This window comes from Odocoileus virginianus, chromosome 18, assembly GCF_023699985.2.
Source record: "Odocoileus virginianus isolate 20LAN1187 ecotype Illinois chromosome 18, Ovbor_1.2, whole genome shotgun sequence".
Classification (NCBI taxonomy): Eukaryota; Metazoa; Chordata; class Mammalia; order Artiodactyla; family Cervidae; genus Odocoileus; species Odocoileus virginianus.
Window position 1 is genome coordinate 1898810 of NC_069691.1, and position 21191 is coordinate 1920000.

The following is a 21191-nucleotide window of genomic DNA, read 5'->3' on the forward strand; positions in this document are numbered from 1 at the left end:
CAACACAGAAATATAAAGGATCATAAGAGACTATTATCAGCAACTATATGACAATAAAATGGACAACTTGGAAGAAATGGACAAATTCTTAGAAAAGTATAACCTTCCAAAACTGAACCAGGAAGAAATAGAAAATCTTAACAGACCCATCACAAACACGGAAATCAAAACTGTAATAAAAAATGTTCCAACAAACAAAAGCCCAGGACCAAATGGCTTCACAGCTGAATTCTACCAAAAATTTAGAAAAGAGCTAACACCTATCCTACTCACTCCTCCTGAAAATTGCAGAGGAAGCTAAAATCCCAAACTCATTCTATGAGGCCACCATCACCCTAATACCAAAACCAGACAAAGATGCCTCAAGAAAAAGAAAACTACATGTCAATATCACTGACGAACATAGATGCAAAAATCCTCAACAAAATTCTAGCAAACAGAATCCAACAACATATTAAAAAGATCATACATTATGACCAAGTGAGCTTTATCCCAAGGATTCAAGGATTCTTCAATATTTGCAAATCAGTCAATGTGATACACCACATTAACAAATTGAAAGATAAAAACCACATGATTATCTCAATAGATGCAGAGAAAGCCTTTGACAAAATTCAACACCCATTTATGATAAAAAATCTCCAGAAAGCAGGCATAGAAGGAACATAACATAATAAAAGCCATAAGTGATAAACCCACAGCAAACATTATCCTCAATGGTAAAAAATTGAAAGCACTTCCCCTAAAGTCAGGAAGAAGACAAGAGGGCTCACTCTCACTACTACTATTTAACATAGCTTTGGGAGTTTTAGCCACAGCAATCAGAGAAGAAAAAGAAATAAAAGGAATCCAGATTGGAAAGAAGTAAAACTCTCACTGTTTGTAGATGTCAAGATCCTCTACACAGAAAACCCTAAAGACAGCACTAGAAAATTACTAGAGCTTATCAATGAATATAGTAAAGTTGCAGGATATAAAATTAACACACAGAAGTCCCTTGCATTCCTATACACTAGCAATGAGAAAACAGAAAGAGAAATAAGTGAAACAATCCCATTCACCATTGTGATGAAAAGAATAAAATACTTAGGAATAAATCTACCTAAAGAAACAAAAGACCTATATATAGAAAACTACAAAATTCTGATGAAAGAAATCAAAGAGGACACAAATAGATGGAGAAATATACTATGTTCATGTACAGGAAGAATCAATATAGTGAAAATGAGTATACCAACCAAAGCAATCTATAGATTCAATGCAATCCCTATCAAGTTACCAACGGTATTTTTCAGAGAACTAGAACAAATAATTTCACAATTTGTATGGAAATACAAAAACCCTCAAATAGCCAAAGCAATTTTGAGAAAGAAGAATGGAACTGGAGGAATCAACCTGCCTGACTTCAGACTATACTACAAAGCTACAGTCATCAAGACAGTATGGTATTGGCACGAAGACAAAAATATAGATCAATGGAACAAAATAGAAAGCCCAGAGATAAATCCACACACCTATGGACATCTTATCTTTGACAAAGGAGGCAAAAATATACAACAGAAAAAAGACAATCTGAATGAAACTAGAACACCTTCTAAAACCATACACAAAAATAAACTCAAAATCGATTAAAGATCTAAATGTAAGACCAGAAACTATAAAACTCCTAGACGAAAATGTAGGCAAAACACTCTCTGACATAAATCACAAGCAAGATCCTTTATGACCCACCTCCCAGAATAATGGAAATAAAAACAAAAATAAACAAATGGGACCTAATTAAACTTAAAAGACTTGCACAATGAAGGAAACTACAAGCAAGGTGAAAAGACAGCCTTCAGAGTGGGAGAAAATAACAGCAAATGAAGCAACTGACAAAGAATTAATCTCAAAAATATACAAACAGCTCATGTAGCTCAATAATAGAAAAATAAATGACCCAATCAAAAAATGGGTCAAAGAACTAAACAGACATTTCTCCAAAGAAGAAATATAGATGGCTAAGAAACACATGAAAAAATGCTCAACATCACTCGTTATAAGAGATGCAAATCAAAAGCACAATGATGTACCATCTCATGCCGGTCAGAATGGCTGCTATCAGAAAGTCTACAAACAAAAATGTTGGAACGGGTGTGGAGAAAAGGGAACCCTCTTACATTTGTTGGTGGGAATCCAAACTAGTATAGCCACTATGGAGAAGAGTGTGGAGATTCCTTAAAAGACTGGAAAGAGAACTGCCAATATGACCCAGCAATCCCACTGTTGGGCATACACACCGAGGAAATCAGAACTGAGAGAGACATGTGTGCCCCAATGTTCATCGCAGCACTGGTCACATCAGCTAGGCCATGGAAGCAACCTAGATGTCCATCGGCAGATGAATGGATAAGAAAGTTGTGATGCATACACACAAAGGAATATTACTCAGCTATTAAAAAGAACACATTTGAATCAGTTCCAATGAGGTGGATGAAACTGGAGCCTATTATACAGAGTGAAGTAAGTCAGAAAGAAAAATACCAATACAGTATATTAATGCATATATATGGAATTTAGAAAGATGGTAATACGATCCTATGTGCGAGACAGCAAAAGAGACACAGATATAAAGAATAGACTTTTGGACTCTGTGGGAGAAGGTGAGGGTGGGATGATTTGAGAGAATAGACTTGAAATATGTATATTATCATATGTGAAATAGATGACTAGTCCAACTTTGATGCATGAAACAGGGCACTCAAAGCTGGTGCACTGGGACAACCTAGAGGGATGGGATGGGGAGGGAGGTGGGAGGGGGATTCTGGATGGGGGACACATGTACACCCGGGCTGATTCATGTCAATGTATGGCAAAAACCAACACAATACTGTAAAGTAATTAGCCTCCAATTAAAATAAATAATTTTTTTAAAAAAAGAAGAGTAGCTAATGGAACAGTGAGCAAGACAAAAATTGCTACTCACATTTCCAGTGGTGAAAGACAGATAAAACCAAAAATACACATTCACGGACAGTATCAAGAGAGTAATAAATGGTATACAGGCAATTAAAATGTTATGTAAATGGGTCACTGGTGGTGACTCAGACTGAGTATGGGGGAACTCTCACTGCAAAGGACAGTTCTCATAATAACCCCACCAAGTATGTGATGACTGGGGAAATAGCATTTTAGGCTTAAGGCATAGGAACAGGTAGTGCAAAGTCCTGAGGTGAGCATAAGTTTGCTATATTTGAGTATCTGAAAAATATCTTGTAACTTGGAAGTGTGGTAGGTGAAGGAAAATTGGGAGAAAAGGAGGTTCTAGAGGTGAAAAGGGACCAGACAGATCATAACTGAGGGTGAAAAGCACTGGATTTAAGTGGCACAGGAAGCTAGTGTGAAGCTAATGGTAGGTACTCATCAACTAACTGGTGAGTGTTAGCATAGACTATAACCAATGATAGTATAATCCATCCCCCAGATAATAAATGTTCTCTGAAAAACTTATCTATGTTTAAAAGTTTCTCTATGTCTGTGTAGATACATGACAATTTATCTCTGAGCCAAGATTTCTAGATTCATTCATGAGATGGAAAATACTCTCACTTATATTTATTTCACTGAGTAAAGGTTCCATTGGTTCAAATCCTATGCAAAAGAATAATGAAGTAATTATGAGGGGAGTTGATGAGAACCAAATTAGCAAGTATATCCAGACATTGGAACTTGACTTGACTGGTGTGGATACAAGCAGGGACTTCCTCATACACAGGGGCACCTGTACCCCGTACAACACTTCTGGCTTCTCCCTGGGAGTACAGAACACAGAGAAAGTCACACTACAACACGACTCTTCAGTGGTTCATTCCTGTCACCTTCTCTAAGAGTAGAGGCCACAGTGCTCTGGATCCCCTTTTCCTATGTCACCCTTTAATATACTAAACTGGTTATTCATTATTATCTGCCTCCCCATTCCTAGAAAGTGAGATGCTAAGGACAGAGATCTTCATCTAGTCCACTTTGCATCCCTATGCCAAGATTCTACAGTAAGTGTTGGCAAACCATGGCTGGCAGGCCAAATCTGGCCCACTGCCTGTTGTGTATGGCCCAAGAATGATTTTAACATTTTAAAATGGTTTGGCACTTTTAAACCATTGGGAGTGGTTAAGACTCTGCTTCCACTGCAGGGGACATGGGTTTGATCCCTAGTTGGGGAACAAAGATCCTCCATGCTGCATGGTGCAGCCAAAAATAATAATATATTTATTAAATGCATTATTAAATAAATAATACATTTTGATGGCCTCTCAGATTTTTACACATATATTCAAACTGTACACTTTAAATATGTGGTGGTTACTAAAATTTAATTACACTTCAGTGAAGTTGAAAGAAATAAAAAATTAGAAAGGGATAATATTAAGTCCATTTTAGGAGAGAGGTCTGTAATAAAAAACACATTTTTAGAATAGAAAAAATAAACGGTTTAAAAATCTTAAAAATAGAATGTTTTGTAAGATGTGAAAATTATACACAATTCAAAATTCAATGTCCCTAAGTAAAGTTTTATTGGAACACAGCCAGGCCGCTTTTCACACTATAAGGATAGAGCTATGACAGAGACCAGTGACTGGCCTACAAAGCTAAAATATTTACTATCTGGCTCTTGACCAAAAAAAAAAAAGTCTCCCAACATCTCACCTAGAACACAGCACATGCTCAATAAATACCTGGTCAATGAGTAGATGTTACAGCCTCCAAAACTTTAGAAAGTGACAATGAATTATGCAGCCAATAAAAGTATTTAAAGTAGACATGAATACTGAAACCCTGCTACTGATTGAGCTACTGATACACAGGAAAAGCTTAATGGAATTCCTCCGAGTTTATTTTATTGCTTGAGTTTGAGGAAACTGCAGAGTGCCAACGCTGCTCTGTCTGTCTGCAGCGCTCTTCCCCCAGACAAGCATGGTTAAGCTCCTTGCCTCCTTCAAGTCTTGGCTCACATGTCATTTTCTTAGTAAGGCCCTCCTGACCGCCCTATTTAACACTGCTACCTCCCTCCAACTGGTGTTCCCTATCCTGTTTCACTACATTTTTTTAAAAAAACTCCAAGGCACTCACTACATCTGACACCTGTACTGTTTACTTATTTGGTTTGCCTGTCCCCTAACTTGCAGGGATGTTGTCTGTTTTTTCGTTCAGCGTTGTACCCTCGCTCCTGGAACAGGCCTAGGTGTATAGTAGGAGTTCAGTTACATATTAATAAATTAATAATCAGATAATGCATATATAAAGTGCAAGGACCATGTAAGCATCCAATACATTTTAGTTATTTTTAATAGTCTGATACTTTGGGAAATAATATTAATTTTTTTTGTGTCATTAAAGGAGAACTCATAAAATTACGCTTTGATATATTAAAAAGGCTGAAAAAATTAATACAGCTTCATAAGCTCTCATACTTCACCTTGAGGGTGAGTGATGTACTCTGGCAGAACCAGGAAGGAATCAGTAATACAAAGAGAATAGGAATCAGTCTTAAAGTACCAGGAACAGATAGATCCTTCTAATCAAGATTTTGAAACCATGTTTAATGTTGATACTTACTTTATTTTGAAAGAAATTTCATTCAAAAAGCTTCATATTTAGTCTCACTGTTCATTTATGCCCCTGGATGAAGTGCAAACATCTGAATGTTCATTCATCTGAATAATACCACTAGTTAAAAGCTTCCATTATTATAATAAAAATAGCAACAGTATTTATATTGTGCTATGGAAATTCAAACTTTCGCAATATTTATTAGTAAATGACATGACAAATGCTATCTGCTGCCATCATGTACTAGGACTTAATAGGAATGAAATCAGCCTAGATCTTACCTAATTAGAGAACATTTCTGTATTAGAAAATACAGTACTGAAAACTCAATAATGATTTCCAGTGGACAAGTTTTCATACTATGACCTAACAAAAATCTTACAGCTCTTTAAAGTGTTAGAAATAGAAATTTGTGACTCAATACTTCTGCCTTGGAGCATGTCTTTATTTTTAATTAATGGTAGAGGTCCAATTTAAAGCAGAATGTGTCAACTGATTAGCTCTAAGTTCAAAGTTCCATCATACATGTCTGTACTGCAGACAAAAAGTTAAATGCAAGGGAATGAATGTAGTTTTTTAGAACTTTTTTTAAAGTTAAAAGATTTATCTAAAGACTGGCCCAATGCATAACCAAATGAACTATTTATGAAAGCAGTTTTGTTTGTTTGTTTGTCTTTTGGTTACAGACATTTAAATATCTGTATTTGTAGGGTGATATCTTGGAGATTACTTTACCATCAATATATAGAAGTAATAACCTGGTAGATAGCATTACCTATGAAAGGTCCATCCCATCTGCTATTCTTGCTAAAAGCTTTTCATGCACCAGTAAACTCAGTAAATATCAGAAGATAAAGCATAAGCCTACCACGCCACGGATTTACTCCTAATGTCTCCTCAAAGTGCAGCCCGATGCAACGATTACAAATGATTTTCTTCTAATGTCATTTTACATAACCCTTTTTTCTGCATGAGTAGTTAGTGCGGAATGAATGAATGAATGCCATTAAAACAGTTAATCATTATCTGGGACACTGGCCTTACTCCCTTCACTACCAGGAATCTCCATGACAAAGGCCAAGAGATCAAAACGCCAGAGCTGCCTCAGTGTCCTATTTCTAACAGTAATTTTTTATGCAAATGAACCTGCTGGGGATCTCCCTCTGTGACCTTGGGCTGCCCTTATCTAGACTGACTTTGATCCAATGAGGGCTTGTATCTAGTTGAAGCTCATTACTATAGAGGATCTGCAATCAATTTCATTAATTAAAGGGAATTTTCTACTCCTGTGAATGCAAAATAGACTTATTTTTATAATCATACGTATGCTGAAAGATTAGACTATGTTTTTTATTAATCTAATTTGTTATATGAATATAGATTAAAAAGCAAATACATTAAGTGTTTGAAGTTAATATATTCATGACCAAATGTAACCCCAAGTAAAGCGCTGAGCTTAGCTTCAGTCCTCCTGAACATCTGTATACACACCTCTCAAATCAATTATGCTTTTCGTGCCTGAGAACTACCTTACTCTTTCAAAAATATTTCAAATTAATTTATTCTTTTAATAAACTCACTAACAGCTCAGGCTTCCTTTCAATATTCATGTATTTTAAAATATCCAACCCAAGTAATCAAATATGATTTGTCAAGAAAACGTTCCAACAATCCAAAAGCTTGCCCACATAGTCAAAGTCCACTAGTTGAAGTGACCTAATGGCATGAATTTCACATTTGGACAGGACAAAAGTTTAAATTTAAAACATACTTCTCTCCCAGTTTAAAGACATTATTTTTACTACCAACTCTAGAATCAGATATAGTATTCTAAGTATTTTATTTAGTTTTATGAAAAGTCATCAGGGAGAATGGATACCTTCCCTTTCCTTTGGTGGTGTTCACAAAATAAATGCCAACAGATAAGTAACTGGTACACATTCAAGGAAAATCACAGCTGGTGCCTAAAACAATCAAAGAAAGAAACTTTAAAGTTGGGCAAATAGTTTTGCAGTGAACTGAACCAAAGCTGAGTCTGTGAAAAGGCAAAAGTGCTTATCCCATAAAGGCTAGTATCTTGTTCTCCATTTTCAGTGATTTTCTGGAGTGGGCCCTCACACCTAGCAACCTCCTCTCACAGTTTGAACAAACCTTCCATTTGCATGCTGTTCTGACAAATATTCATAGTATTACTTCCCTGTGAGAGATTTGGGAATAAAGTCTTTTCTCAAGCTAAAGGCTTTGAAATTATTTTAAAACAAAGCTTCCTTCATGAAGATTTTTAGCTTTGTTTTTCCTCAGTGAAAAAAAAGAATTCAATTGTATTCCAGCAGACATTGCCATTAATTTCCCTTATATCCTAAAAATTCCATTAAAAGCACCATATATAATGACATACCTGTATTTTCTGTGTGTTAAAAAAACTATGTCATGTACCCAACAGACTCCCAATCCATTGAGTAATTCCTTAATTAGGCAGATTTTTGAAACATGTATTATGTACACAACAGACCGTAACGTCTCCTTTGGAGCATTTTCTAGTCTATCGGGTGATTACATCATTAAGCCACACATGCTACGTAGGAAAAATCCTTATGAAAATTCATGAAAAAATGTACAGCACATCATTAGCATGCAGCAGACGTGTATGCTTTTGATATTTTCTCTGTTAAAAAAAAACTACATGAAGTAATTAGTCCAGGTCATGAAAACATGAGAAAGGTACCAGACATTGGTGAAAATGAAAACTGCAAAAAAAAAAAAAATCGCATCTCTCATGGTTAAGCGGAGAATAATAGAGCAATTTGCTTTATTGGAAGATGAATTCTAAAACAGGGTTCATTTGAACTGCAAAAAATAAAGTGTTGCTTTATTCTGATTTGAAATTTGATTAGAAATTTCCTACATACACATAACTTCCTCCCTACCCCTCTTTTGGATACTCTTAAGTTTTATAAGCCAATGGGTTGAAGGCTGCAAATAACCAGTGTGGCAAGACCATTAAGTATTCAAGTCCTTGAAGTACTGTATGTTTGTATACTTATATCTTCATTTTATGTACCCTACAGTGTAAGGGATTACATGGCTGTATCTTTTTCAAGTCAAAACTATGCTACAGTAATAAGGATAGAGGTAAACAGTTGGTATAACTCCCAACCAGATAATATATTCACAATGTTAAGCAAAATCTAAGACAATATATTTGAAGACTAAAATGAATGAAGCATAAGTTTTATAAGGAGCTATTAAATTCATCAGTTTATGGTTTTTCCTTTTGTAAATGACATTCTACCCTACTTGACCTCCCCACAAAAAAATCAACAACAAAAATGGAAACCTCAGTAAGCAGAGAACAATGAACATATGCAAGACAGTAAGGATCACAGTAATTTACCCTCTGAATGCTCCAAATCTTCATGGCTTAAAAAGCATCCCAATTTTCTCCAAAGGTAGTGGCATTTATTCACTGGGCCATAGCTAATTTTACATGGAATGCAAAAATGTTAGTTTAAGTTTAATTTACCACCCTATTTAAATATTTCCAATGTAGCTCTCAAACTGCAGAGCTATCCCTCCGTCTATTTTAATTTTAAAGTAAGTTAGCAAAGGCTTCCTTCTTAATCCCCAGAGACTACCTACATAGTGACACAAATGCACAAATTTATGACAGCAACATAAATGCTCTTCTGAAGTAATGTGCAACATTAAGTGAAAATCGTTTCCCGGAAAGATATTATAGGTATCTATATTTTATTTGCCATCTTAAACATATCTGGGTCTTTATGGCCTTATTTTAAAAATGTATTTCCTTTTTATATTTCCTGGTGCAAATGGACTGCATAAATAAGCAATGTGCTATGAGGCTTCAGACCAGCCGATAAAACCTTTCAATTTTCATGCCAGCTTCTTCTTTTGTAATTCAAATCCGCCTGGAAACTGGCAGCTCTGAAAGCTGAAACAAGCACTGCCACAAATACCTTGTAATGCTATCGACCTTGTCTGCCCATGCAGGGAGGAAGGGGGACGCGCGCGTGTCTGCAGCCATCCAGATAACACAGCTCATTTTTTTGGGGGGTGGGGGGGTGGGAGGGGGTGGGGATAACAGAAGCCAGCCCCAGACTGTGCACCAAAAGCAGTCATTACCAGTCGTGCTGGAGAATAAGTCTCTTCAAAATACAGAGTGCATTTAAAAACCATATATGAGGCTGAGCCACTGCTGTCATTACCAATTTTAATTTAGCTCCTTCAGTTTGCCAGCCAGATAAACTCTTTAGTGCTGTTTTTTAATCTATTTGCCACATTTTATGTTTAAGATTATAGTAATATGGACAGGAGAAGGAATCACTTTTGGGGAAATAAAGAAATAGATCCGCTTATCGGCGCCCATCAGAAAGTTCATTAATCAGCTAGGCTTTGTGCCCTCTAAATTGAAAGGTTAAATAATCCTCTCAGGAATATTTCTCGGCCCCTCCGCCAATTGTCCGGAGAGGAGCTGCCATTCATAGCACGCGGGATCGGTGACAGGGTATCTTACCACTGTTTGGACCCCAAACAATGATGGACAAATGGCCTGGCTTACAAAGAACCTTTTAGTACACGGATGGAAAAGGACCACAAGCTTTGATGAAGGGTGGAGGGATGAGGAGGGCGTGGAGACAGGATGTGGGGGGAAGGGAAAGAGAACAACACATACATGTGTGAATCTATTGATATTTTATGTGGATGTTTACTGGGGTAGACTATAAAACACAGAAACCACATTAATATACATTTTCCAACCACATGCAGTGCTTAACATATTCAAATCTGCCTATATATTTTGCATATAATTGCACATAAACTATCCCACTGAAAAACTGTAGAATAACAGAACCATAGCTTTATTATATTTATTAGCTAATACACAGGGGATCCAAATAAGCCCCGAGATTCTCATTTTTGTCATAACTTCACATGACTTACAACACATACTTCTCCCCCTGCTGATAGCCCACCCATGCTTATCCTACTGAAATACTCTTAGCCACCAGCCACAAAGGTAGAGAATTCCACAGCAGTAAGTACCTGCTTAAAGGGGGGAAGTAACGCTTTTACAATACGCTCCATCTTAGCTCCTGCTTTTCCTAAAATAAAGAATATGGAATAGGAATGCTTTTTGAAAGACTATCAATCACATCCATTGAGAAGTGTTTAATTTTTTGTTGTCTTTTCTGCTGGACCTATATGAGAATATGGGTGGGAGTCTTCAAAACAACTGACCAAGCTCTTATAACTCAACATTTTGCTGTGAAATCAGGCTGGTTTCTGGCATCAGTCATATGAAGGCACAGGAATCAGTTTTACCTGAAGGGCAAAAAACTGATATGCTACTTTGCTTCATTTTTTATCTGATTAACATAAACTCTCTAGCTTTGATAGAAAGTGTAATTGCTTATGAGAGATAACTATATTCAGATGACAATGAAGTTACCACTTAAGAATTATACATTTATTAACAATGTGTTTTTTTCAAAATGATATCATTTTATCTTTATAATGGTACACATTCTATATCATCATTTTCACTAAGACAGGGAGTAAATGTTTGTGATTTACTTTTAAAAAGTCTTTATAATGATTTTTAGGCAAATCAAATTAAGAAAATAATTTGTTTGCTATATTTAATTAAAAGTTACTCACCTATATTTCTAGAAAGAAAATGAGCATAAATAACTAGAAAATGAAAACTGAGTAAATAATTTTAAGAAAAGAAACTGCTTATGGGGATTTCATTTCAACAGCTCTGAGGAGGAAACATTTTTAGGGGACAGACATGAAAAGCATCATTATGGATCTCATCTTAGGCAAATAAAATACTTTAAAATATATAACCTGAGTCTGGAATACTAGCCCAGTGTTCTGTCTCTACAGGAGTGAGTCATCTGTGGGATGGCTGTATTGGAGCTCACAGAGTGTTGAACACAGGCTGTGTGTTAGGTACTGTGCTAAGTACTTTACACTTATTATTTCACAGCATACTTACAACAACCCTAGAAGGCTTTATAGCCATTTTTCAGATGAAGAAACTGAGGGTCTCAAAAGGGAAATATTTTAACTAGGTTTGCACAGCTAGTAAATGAAAGAGTCATAATTTAAACCAAAGTCTGATCCCAAAGCTGGCATTCTTTCCCCTATACTATGATTAAAACATTTCCTAGTAATTTCCTCAGAAATAAACCTGCCCTTTCAACCCAATTTTACAGCACATTTTCCTAAAGACTTTAATATGTGAGAAGGAGTATGGTATAAAGACAAATAAATGAAATGTGAGTGATTTAAGAATGAGGGAATTAAGATTTTATTGTATAAACAGTAAAGGAACAATGCAAAATTTAGTTCCCTTAAATGAAAAGAAATGTGGGATAATCCACAAATACAGGTAAAGGAACAATACTTATGTAAAACTGGTATTTATAGACATCAATATACTACAAAATTATAAAGGTGACCTTAAAATGTAAACAATTAATTCTGTATGAATTTTCAAAAAGAGGAATTAAAATACTGGGATAGCTTTAATAACAATTGATTTACACACTGAATCCTTTTTACAAAGCTAATATGGATTTCTGAACACTCTTACTGAATAATTCTTGTTTTTCAAATGTGATCTACTAGTGTATTGGTATAATTAAGGGGGAGATCCATTTTAATTCCAAAGATATTAAAAAAAATATTTTTGCTCAACTGTCCTATAAACATGTGGCATTTTTCTTCATGTAATAGTTTAGATATTTCTAAAAAACCAGAGTTGCTGGTCTTGGAGGACCACTGCTGAACTCAAAACAACTAGAAGAAAATATCTGCAAATGTACAAAAATGTAACTCTCATGACTTTCTGGTATGTGGGGATCAAATGGCAAATGAATTAAAAGTCTAAAATCTGGGTTTATCAGCAATCCATTAACTTATAGTAGTTTAAGAGATTTTGCTTTTAGAATCTTAATTCAACCTAAGTTTACAACTGTATTTTATATCATAACAGAAAATATAACACTAATTGAGAGAGATTATTCATATCAATAAGTCAAGGGGTTCTTTCAGGAGCCTTTTCCTGAAGATTAGTCAAATGATTGAACAAAACATTTAAAGGTTATAGTTGATCATAATTGTGAATAATCGATTCCTAAATACTTAAGACCTGTTAGGAATTATTGTAATCTACCATGTCATTCACATGCATGACTACTAAAAGGAATGCTTACTACAAGTATCACTGGTCCAGTATACTTTTATTCTTGCATTGAAATGTTCAGAGAAGATCATGACAAGCTCAATCACCTGGAATATATTTAAGGAATGCATGAACCACCCGTTCAAAGCACATATGAATAATAATCACTCGAATATGCTAAAATTGTCCTACCTAATAATTCTATACTCTTTATGTGTATTTAACATGACAAAGAATAGGCATTCAACACTTCAGATTTTTAAATTCTAGTTTATTATACAGCTAGGTATTATTGTGCAGGATAAAACTTCATGAATCTTAAAACTCTCAGGATCTCAGCTTACATTGACTTTTGTCATATTTGGAACAGTGTTTCAAAGTATAGAGCTTCAAAGGAAAACACAATGTAGTTTTCTTTGGGATTATGCAAATGACATATGTTTTTTAAGGAGAAGAAAGAAAATATTTTCAAAATGTTATATATGCTAAAATTATAAATACTTAGAAATTGAGATTTAATTGCAACAAAATTGAAGTATCAAGAAGAAATTGCCCCTATAACAACTAACTATAATTCCTTTGTAAGTAAAGGTGAACACACTAAGGAAAAGAAAAAAAGAGTAACAAAATGCCCAAATGTAATTTTCCATGTTCCTACCATCTTTAGGAGAAACATTTATTAACAGGTAAGAAAATATAAACCACAACAGGTATTTCTTTAAAATTCTAAAATGGAAGTAAAACTTGAAGCCCATATAGTAAATGTATGTCTTAAATGTAATAGACTTTGCTCCCAGCCACTAAGGAGAATACAAACAGCACAGGATTTTTTTTGTCAGTTGAAGAAAGGAAGTTTATAATAGACCTTAAGATTCAATTAGCTTACTATTAGCAACATGCACTACCTAAAAAAACCAGAAACCACAATAATGGGTGATTAGGACATTAAAGATATTTAGAAAATGACCAAAACACAGCTGTTTCCTGGACAAAATATTTATCAAGAATCTTTTGTAAATTGTGTGAATGCTGCATACTTCTCATTTCTTCTGAAACATTTAAATCTACATTAGAATTATTTTTATAAAGCAGTTGACATTATTTAAACATATTAAAACTACTCAAAATATGCCATATTGAGTTCCCATTTAAAACAAACTAATTTTTGTATTAAAATACTGGAAATCAAGTAAGTTGGGCATTCTCACTGAAGGAGATGACATCTCAATATTCCTTCGACAAAATAAAAATATGAAGGCTCTCTCACGTGCTTCAGTAAATAGAAATAAACTATATTCAAATCTAAATAATTTATTCTACTCCAATTCAAAAATAAGTTTGTATATATACAATGTCTAGAGGTCTGAGGAAACACTGCGAGAGTAAAAATAACACATGCATCTATAATTCACAGCGTTCACCTTTCCCCCCTTCCTATTACAGAAGCTTTCGAAAATTGCTTTTTGATGATTTGGCAAATTGTATTTATTTTTAAATGAATCTCATTTATTGAGATTGATAATTCCAGGTTTCATTTGCTTTGAAATTGCATTTTCCAATTGCTTCCAATGATAAGTTCTAGCAAATGTGGTCCAACATGCTAGTGAAAAAAATCAGTTGACCTATTCTGTAAATGTAGTAAGTATCTTTTATACTAAATTCAAAACATGGTTAGATTGAACTAAAAAATTATTAGCAAAATGGTGACACTAAATTCCTTAAGAACAGGTGAGTGTTTAAGTATATATTAAAGTACTCACATACATTTTCCATTTGAAAAAATCTTTAAAAATTTTGGTCACTGTACAAATGTATTTTCTATCTCTGCTATCAAAATGGAATATTAGAAAACAAGTCATCAATGCTTATTCAGAAAACACTTTTAATTCAGACACCGAAGTCAGCTGAAACAGAAAGCAGCACGATTTATTTTCTAGCTACAAAGGAAAGGTGGCCTGAGGCACCACGGAACAGTCACGCATATCTGAGTCCTCAGAGCATTTATGGTAGTGTTCCAGTATCAAGGGCGTTTAATAAAAACGGAAACTCCGAAAAATTGTACAGAGATGTAGTATCTTAAAAACAACACTTAACCATAGTGATTCAAGACATAGAGGGAAAAGCCCTACAATTTAAACAAGAGTATTCCCAGTTCTTAAGGAAGCTGGCAGAGTGAACTGAAAGACCAAAATAAGGGCCTCCAAAATGAATTTATAAAGTCTTAGTTTGCGATAATTTGTATGCCAGGCTTCAAAAAAAAGTGTAAAGAAAAAGGTGACTTAAATAACTCTAAAATAGAGTGGGGCTTAGTTCTCACTCTGGAGGTATCTGACATTTTAAAACACAGTATGTAACCAGTTCTATTTCCTTAGACACACACAGAAGAAAAATCAAAGTCCTAGCACTTGATATCCGCTGTGTGGATGGGGTTCTTGTGGGTTTTACAGTTCTGTTTATGTAGCCAAGAGGCTCTCATTAGGAGATTTAGGATTCCCAATATATAGTCAATGAAGAGAGAGAAAGAGAAAAAGAAGGAGATTTTGGTCCATGAAAAGAAAAGGTTTTGGCTTGAGGCTGACTTTTTGAAACTCTTTTAACTCTTCATTTTTTCACATTTTAAGTTAATTAAAATATATTCCATCTTAATATTAGCCAGGTAGAAAATTGTCACCCACCCTAACTGATATCACAATTCCAGGATAAATGCCTTTGTATAGTTGTTGCCTCATAATGAAATTCCACTTTCTTGGTCCTTCCTTCTGGACTATAAAACAAAGTTCTAAAGTTAAATTTAAATTTGTTGGCATTTAGGGTTGCCTATTCAATGTATGGCAGAGAATGTTTTAGAGAGTAACATTCAAACCCCCATTTCCATACTGTGAAAATCCAAAGAATGCATTTCTAAATTGATGTTTTCAAGTCAGGAGAGAAAACTAAGTAGCAAGATGAAATGATATTGTTGGTGATGGTCCATAAGATACACTCTCTCATTTAATTAGTTCAGGTAAGACTACTATTAACTAGTAAACGCAGGTCACAAGCCTTTCCTAGACTAGAAGGAAAGACAGGGAAGCTATTCCTTTCTGTTCATGTCCCTGAGAGCAAGTATTTTGCTTTTTGAATTCCAGGTATTCCAAACATTATATATAAAGAAACACTCAAAACTTAATTCTTTCAAAAAGGTCACATTTGCTTCCTGTTTAAACTTTTAGCTATAATAAAAGGTAGTAGGTTGTAACACATTTTAACAATGCACACAAAAAAATCCGAGCACAAAATTAAACATAAAAGATGTATTGTCCTTTTTGGTTCTTAATACATCTGCCCCCCAAATAGCAAACTCCTGGTTACTTTTTAAAGTAAGTAAATTAAAAACAAGATTAACAAAATGTCCAAAACATGTCAAATTGTAGCCTCTACTAGTTAAAAATTCTGTTGGTTGTAAAACTCTGTTGGTGGCCATTTTGGCCTGGGATTTTTAATATAAATGAGACTAGAAATGACAGGGGATGGGGGAAGGGACTTTCCTTCTTGAATAGTTAAAGAGGGAAATTTTTAAAATCTAGAATGAGTTATCTGAAAGATGAAAAAGAATATTCAAAGTTAGGCTTTACCAAAATCTGAAAATATTACAGAAATTAAAACACAAGAACAGTGCTATATTATTGAAGATTTAAAAAACTTTACAAACATTTTTTGAAGGAGGTAAATACATAAACTATTCAGAAAAATTATTTAACTGCTAAATAAAAATCATATATTGTTCTTTTTCCCATGCAGATCTACAAATTGATAATCTAAAGTCATTAAATTATGATATAATTTTATAGCCACTAAATAAATATATAAAGAAAAATGACATGGCCAAATATTTGTCATAATATGGATATATATACATAAATATATGTAGTGCCAGAGTTTTATTAGGATGCACCCTTTAGGATGATGGTCTTTTTCTTTTTTCTTTATTAATATAGTGAGTCTAGTCAAGTCTGGTTAAAAAGCTATTATTCAGATATAAGTTGTAAAGGAGACTTTATTTGACCTCTCATGAAATTACTGAAAATAGTGAATATTTCCTTAATTTTCTTATTTCACAATGTGTTTTAAGGAATTTCTGATGTGATTTCACAGGCTTATTTAAACCAGTCAACTCTACCATCTTTCCTGTGTTTGAGAAATAAAACTGTTTAACCTACACATTTTTTTTTTTTTTAAAGAAAGTGATTCCTGGATAGATCTTAAATTGCAGTAGTTAAACTTTAGGTTTGTAAATGTCCTTCTATCCTCACTGATTGGCAGTCAGATAAATGCAATCAAAAACTTCTCAAATGTAAACATTTCTAAACTAGATATACAAATCCACTTCTTCCTTCAAAAGAGAAAGCATCATTCATTCTGAATAAGAAATGGGCATGTTTTGGTTAGAAAAATAAATTAATTAATGATTATGTGTAGAAATATCCAATTTTAAGAAGATTAGTTTAAATGACTATATAATAGCAGTTCTAACCTGGGCTTCATTAGTTGGTCACTGCCCTGATTGATGATGCCACATTCATGTGTGAGGGCTACTATGAGTCAATAGATGGCAGTCCATCGCCTAGTAAAAGAGTTGAAGATGACTAAACTCATCATGCATCTTGCTTTTTATTCAAGATTAAATATTGCTTAATTGCACACATTAGGATATTGCCTATATGCATAATTATTTTAGCTATTTTATTTTAGCTGGATTGATGTATGTAATTATAAATATACTTGTTTTGCATTTATACTTGCACAGGAAACTAACACTTAATTACTTATTAATTGAAATTTGATAATTAAGAATTGTGAGTTATTTCAATATTATTTTGAAAAATTAATCATGATTCCAGATTTAAGACAAAGTTTTCAAAATGATTTTGTTAAACCTACAGATAGAATATACTGTGATTTTTCCAAAGGCAAATTCATTTTGTTTTTACTTTTTTCTAACTATTCCTTTTACAATTTATGTTTCTCAAAAGCTACAATGTTAAACAAACCTGAAAATATCTGTTACACCAAACACTGTTTTCTATCCTTCTATGATAGTTATGTAAAAAAAAATACAGGTGCAAATAATGAAAAGAATAGTTTTAAAACAGTATTTCCTACACTTCAAATTTTCAAGACTGGAATTCCCTAACTTACAGGAAAATAGAAAATTAATGCAATTATACATTAGGCTATTACTTAATAAAAATGCTGATGAAAAACTTGCTATACAGTTCCAAAGAGTGAAAAGCATAATACATGACTCGATTCCAACTAAGTTTAGGTTAAGAATTTCACCATAATGTGTTAGGATAAAAAAAACTGCTACCTATACACAAACATAATGTATTTATATGCATTATATCTGTAACATATATGTGGAACGTGTGTATGTGTGTGTGTGCTCACTCACATGTGTGTGTATTTATTTATTTTTGAGTAGGGGATAACACTAAAGAATTTTAACAAAACCCAATTTGGGAATGAGGATAGTAGAGCAATTACAGCTTTCTACCAAGAATCTTTGAACAAAGTAAACAGTGATAACGGAGTGTGAACACAAACCACCTGATGACTTCTGGGGCCTGTAACAGGCACACAGAGAGTCTAGTCGACTCATTGGTTTGTTTTTACTTCCTAAGAGGAGAGCAGAAAGAAGACATGCTTTGTAAAAACTGTGCCGTTCCTATTTTACTATGTCCTCCTACAAACAAAAAACTTTTCTTATAAGTTAAACTTGAAAGAACTGCTTTTAAATATACTGCATAACTGTATAAGTACAAGAGTAATTTTTATTGTTGTCTCTTGCTCAGCACAACATATTTAATATATTAAAAGAAATGACTAGCGGGTCCATGGTGAATTACTGAAATTATTTAAGCTAAATATTAAAAATAAACTGACTTCATAACATTGAGTCTTAGTCAATTTGATTCCACAGCAGAATTTGTTTTCTGCTTCTACTTGGCCTAAAATCATAGTAAAAGGAAACGAAAGAATTAAATAACTTGAATGGTATGAAGAAGATATCTGTGCATTTTGAATAAGTCAAGAAGGGCTTAAGGATATGACAGCTGAATTGTTCTATGTGAAAGATACACTAAGTTTTTTCTAGCTTCACTAAGACATACGTGTAAAGCTTTCAGTAAAGCCAGAAAAATTATAATGGAACTTAGTGTGGATAGTATGCTTGTGGACTGTAGATAATACAACATTTTAAAGACACTGGATTGCTGGATTACTACTGTTCTCTTTTGCTCCTATCATACTTTTCCCCATTTAATGAATGTCATCTAGGAAAACTGAGAAATGCCATGATGTAATCATTAAATGATGTGAGTAAGAAAAAACAATCAAAATCTTTCAAGAACTGGAAGATAAAGGACAGAGTAGCGGGCAGGGGAGAAGAGAAAAAGTATATTATTGCTTTCTCAGTGCAAAAATGCTTCAGATGTTTATTATCTTCCAGTAGAAGATGCTTGTCTATATTTTATGGTCAGCAGTTCAGAGAAGGGTAAATAGGCTAGGTCTTGGGGAAAATAAAAAAGGTGTTTCTACTCACTGTTAGGTGATACTGCCTCCAGATTTCTGGGCAAGCCTGGAAAATAAAAATATTGATCAGCTGCGAGCATGAAACAAGGTACTTTACAGCCTGTTGGTTTTGGCATAACCCAGCATCCACCGGTGTCGGTCACAGGAAAATAAGAAGCTTAACAGAAAGGGTCTGCATTTCAGCTTCAAAAACCTGGCTAGACAGTTTAATTGAATTTTACACTGGTTTAACACACTCCCTGCCATTGTCAGAAAGCCAGTAACAAAGTTTTCTCTCTCTTTTTTTCTTTTTAGGTTAGAAGTTTTGGGTACTAAGATGTGATTAAGACCCATAACTCAGTTAAAGTGATAAATGAACAGCAGTGTTCAAAATCAATAAGACTCACCAAGTACATCTTTTAAAAGAACATTTGAACCCTGGTAGTATGATAGAAAACAATTTCATAACACTACTTTTAAGAAGACTTTACTGTAGTTACACATTTCTGATGTTTTACCTAATCACTTGCTATATTCTATGAAATACACAAAAAAGAACTAAAAAAAAGCAAAACAAAAGACAGCTTTAAGAATCTATATACCTTTTCCCATAAAAGTCAAGTCTTCTCCACTGTTACACTTATAGAGATAGAACTTAAAAAATCCAATAAAACCACAATAATTTTGTTAAAGAGTGATTTACTGTTACCTATTCAGTAACAACAAAGCAAACAAAAGCAACAGCAACAAAAACCAGTCAGGAGATACTTCCTTATGGACATGCATATAAGTCTTTCCTTATGCTTAAATTATGACTGTGTTAAAGAGACACATCTTCTAAGTTCTTCATGAATAGTTGATCAATTTATTATTGTCTCAGAAAAAGAACTGTTGAAGACAAAAAATATTTTCAATAATAACTATAATATAGCAATGGTTTTAACAAATTAAACTACCAAGCTAAGTAAATGGCAATCCTTAAAGTGGATGTGAATTTATAGCTTTTGTTTAAAAAAGCATATATACACAAACATATATATATACATACACATATGCATACATAAAATTAAGAGTGAATTATATTTTTTTAAACCTTTATAATCTTTGAAACAATTCTTTATTTAATTTGTCATTCCTCTTTATTTTTCAGGGTAGTGATAAAAGTAACAAAGATGATTCAAACAATCTAAAATATTATGGACATGGCAATAATTCAGAAAATAACTTTTGAATGGCAAAATCTCTACTGATGATACCATTAGTGATAAAAGTAGGTATGTTCCAACCATGCTGAAAATTTTATCCATTATGTATCTTAAGCTTATCTATCCAATGGAATTTTCTAAAGAAAGGTGTGCAAATTAGACTACTTACTGGTCAGCTTTCCAATTTACATGTCATATTCATGTAAACTAAGGTGTCTGACTAAAAAAAGCCACTTATATACAGTAATCTCTGGATGAACAACACTGGTCAAAAGGAAACTATTATTAGAAAGTAAAAAGTAGCTTCAGAAGGCAAAGATTCTGTTAGGTACCAGACAACAGATGCAAACTTGTAGGATACAAAAGTTCTTACAGATGTGTGTGTATATATATGTATATATGTGTATATATTTATGTGTGTGTATATACACACATATTTTTTATAAACATATTTACACACAAAGATCTAATGTAAAAGATACCCTTAAATATTCATTTCCTACATTCTATCATAAGCTTTTTGCTATGTATATATAATTTGAGTTGGATTACTGTAGAGATAAGCAAGCAGTTATTTATATATTAGTTATGGATAGTTCTTGATTACCACAATGTCCTCAGAATAATACGGTTGA

At 33.7% G+C, this 21191-nt stretch overlaps 1 protein-coding gene across 1 annotated transcript in view; it reads right to left on the reverse strand.

Annotated features, from left to right (window-relative positions):
- ZCCHC7 (zinc finger CCHC-type containing 7) overlaps nucleotides 1-21191 on the reverse strand; it is a 237757-nt gene that overhangs the window by 12998 nt on the left and 203568 nt on the right. The window contains exon 6 of the mRNA XM_020884816.2: nucleotides 19383-19418. Coding sequence (XP_020740475.2) covers nucleotides 19383-19418 — 36 coding nt within the window. The remainder of the gene's footprint in view (nucleotides 1-19382; nucleotides 19419-21191) is intronic.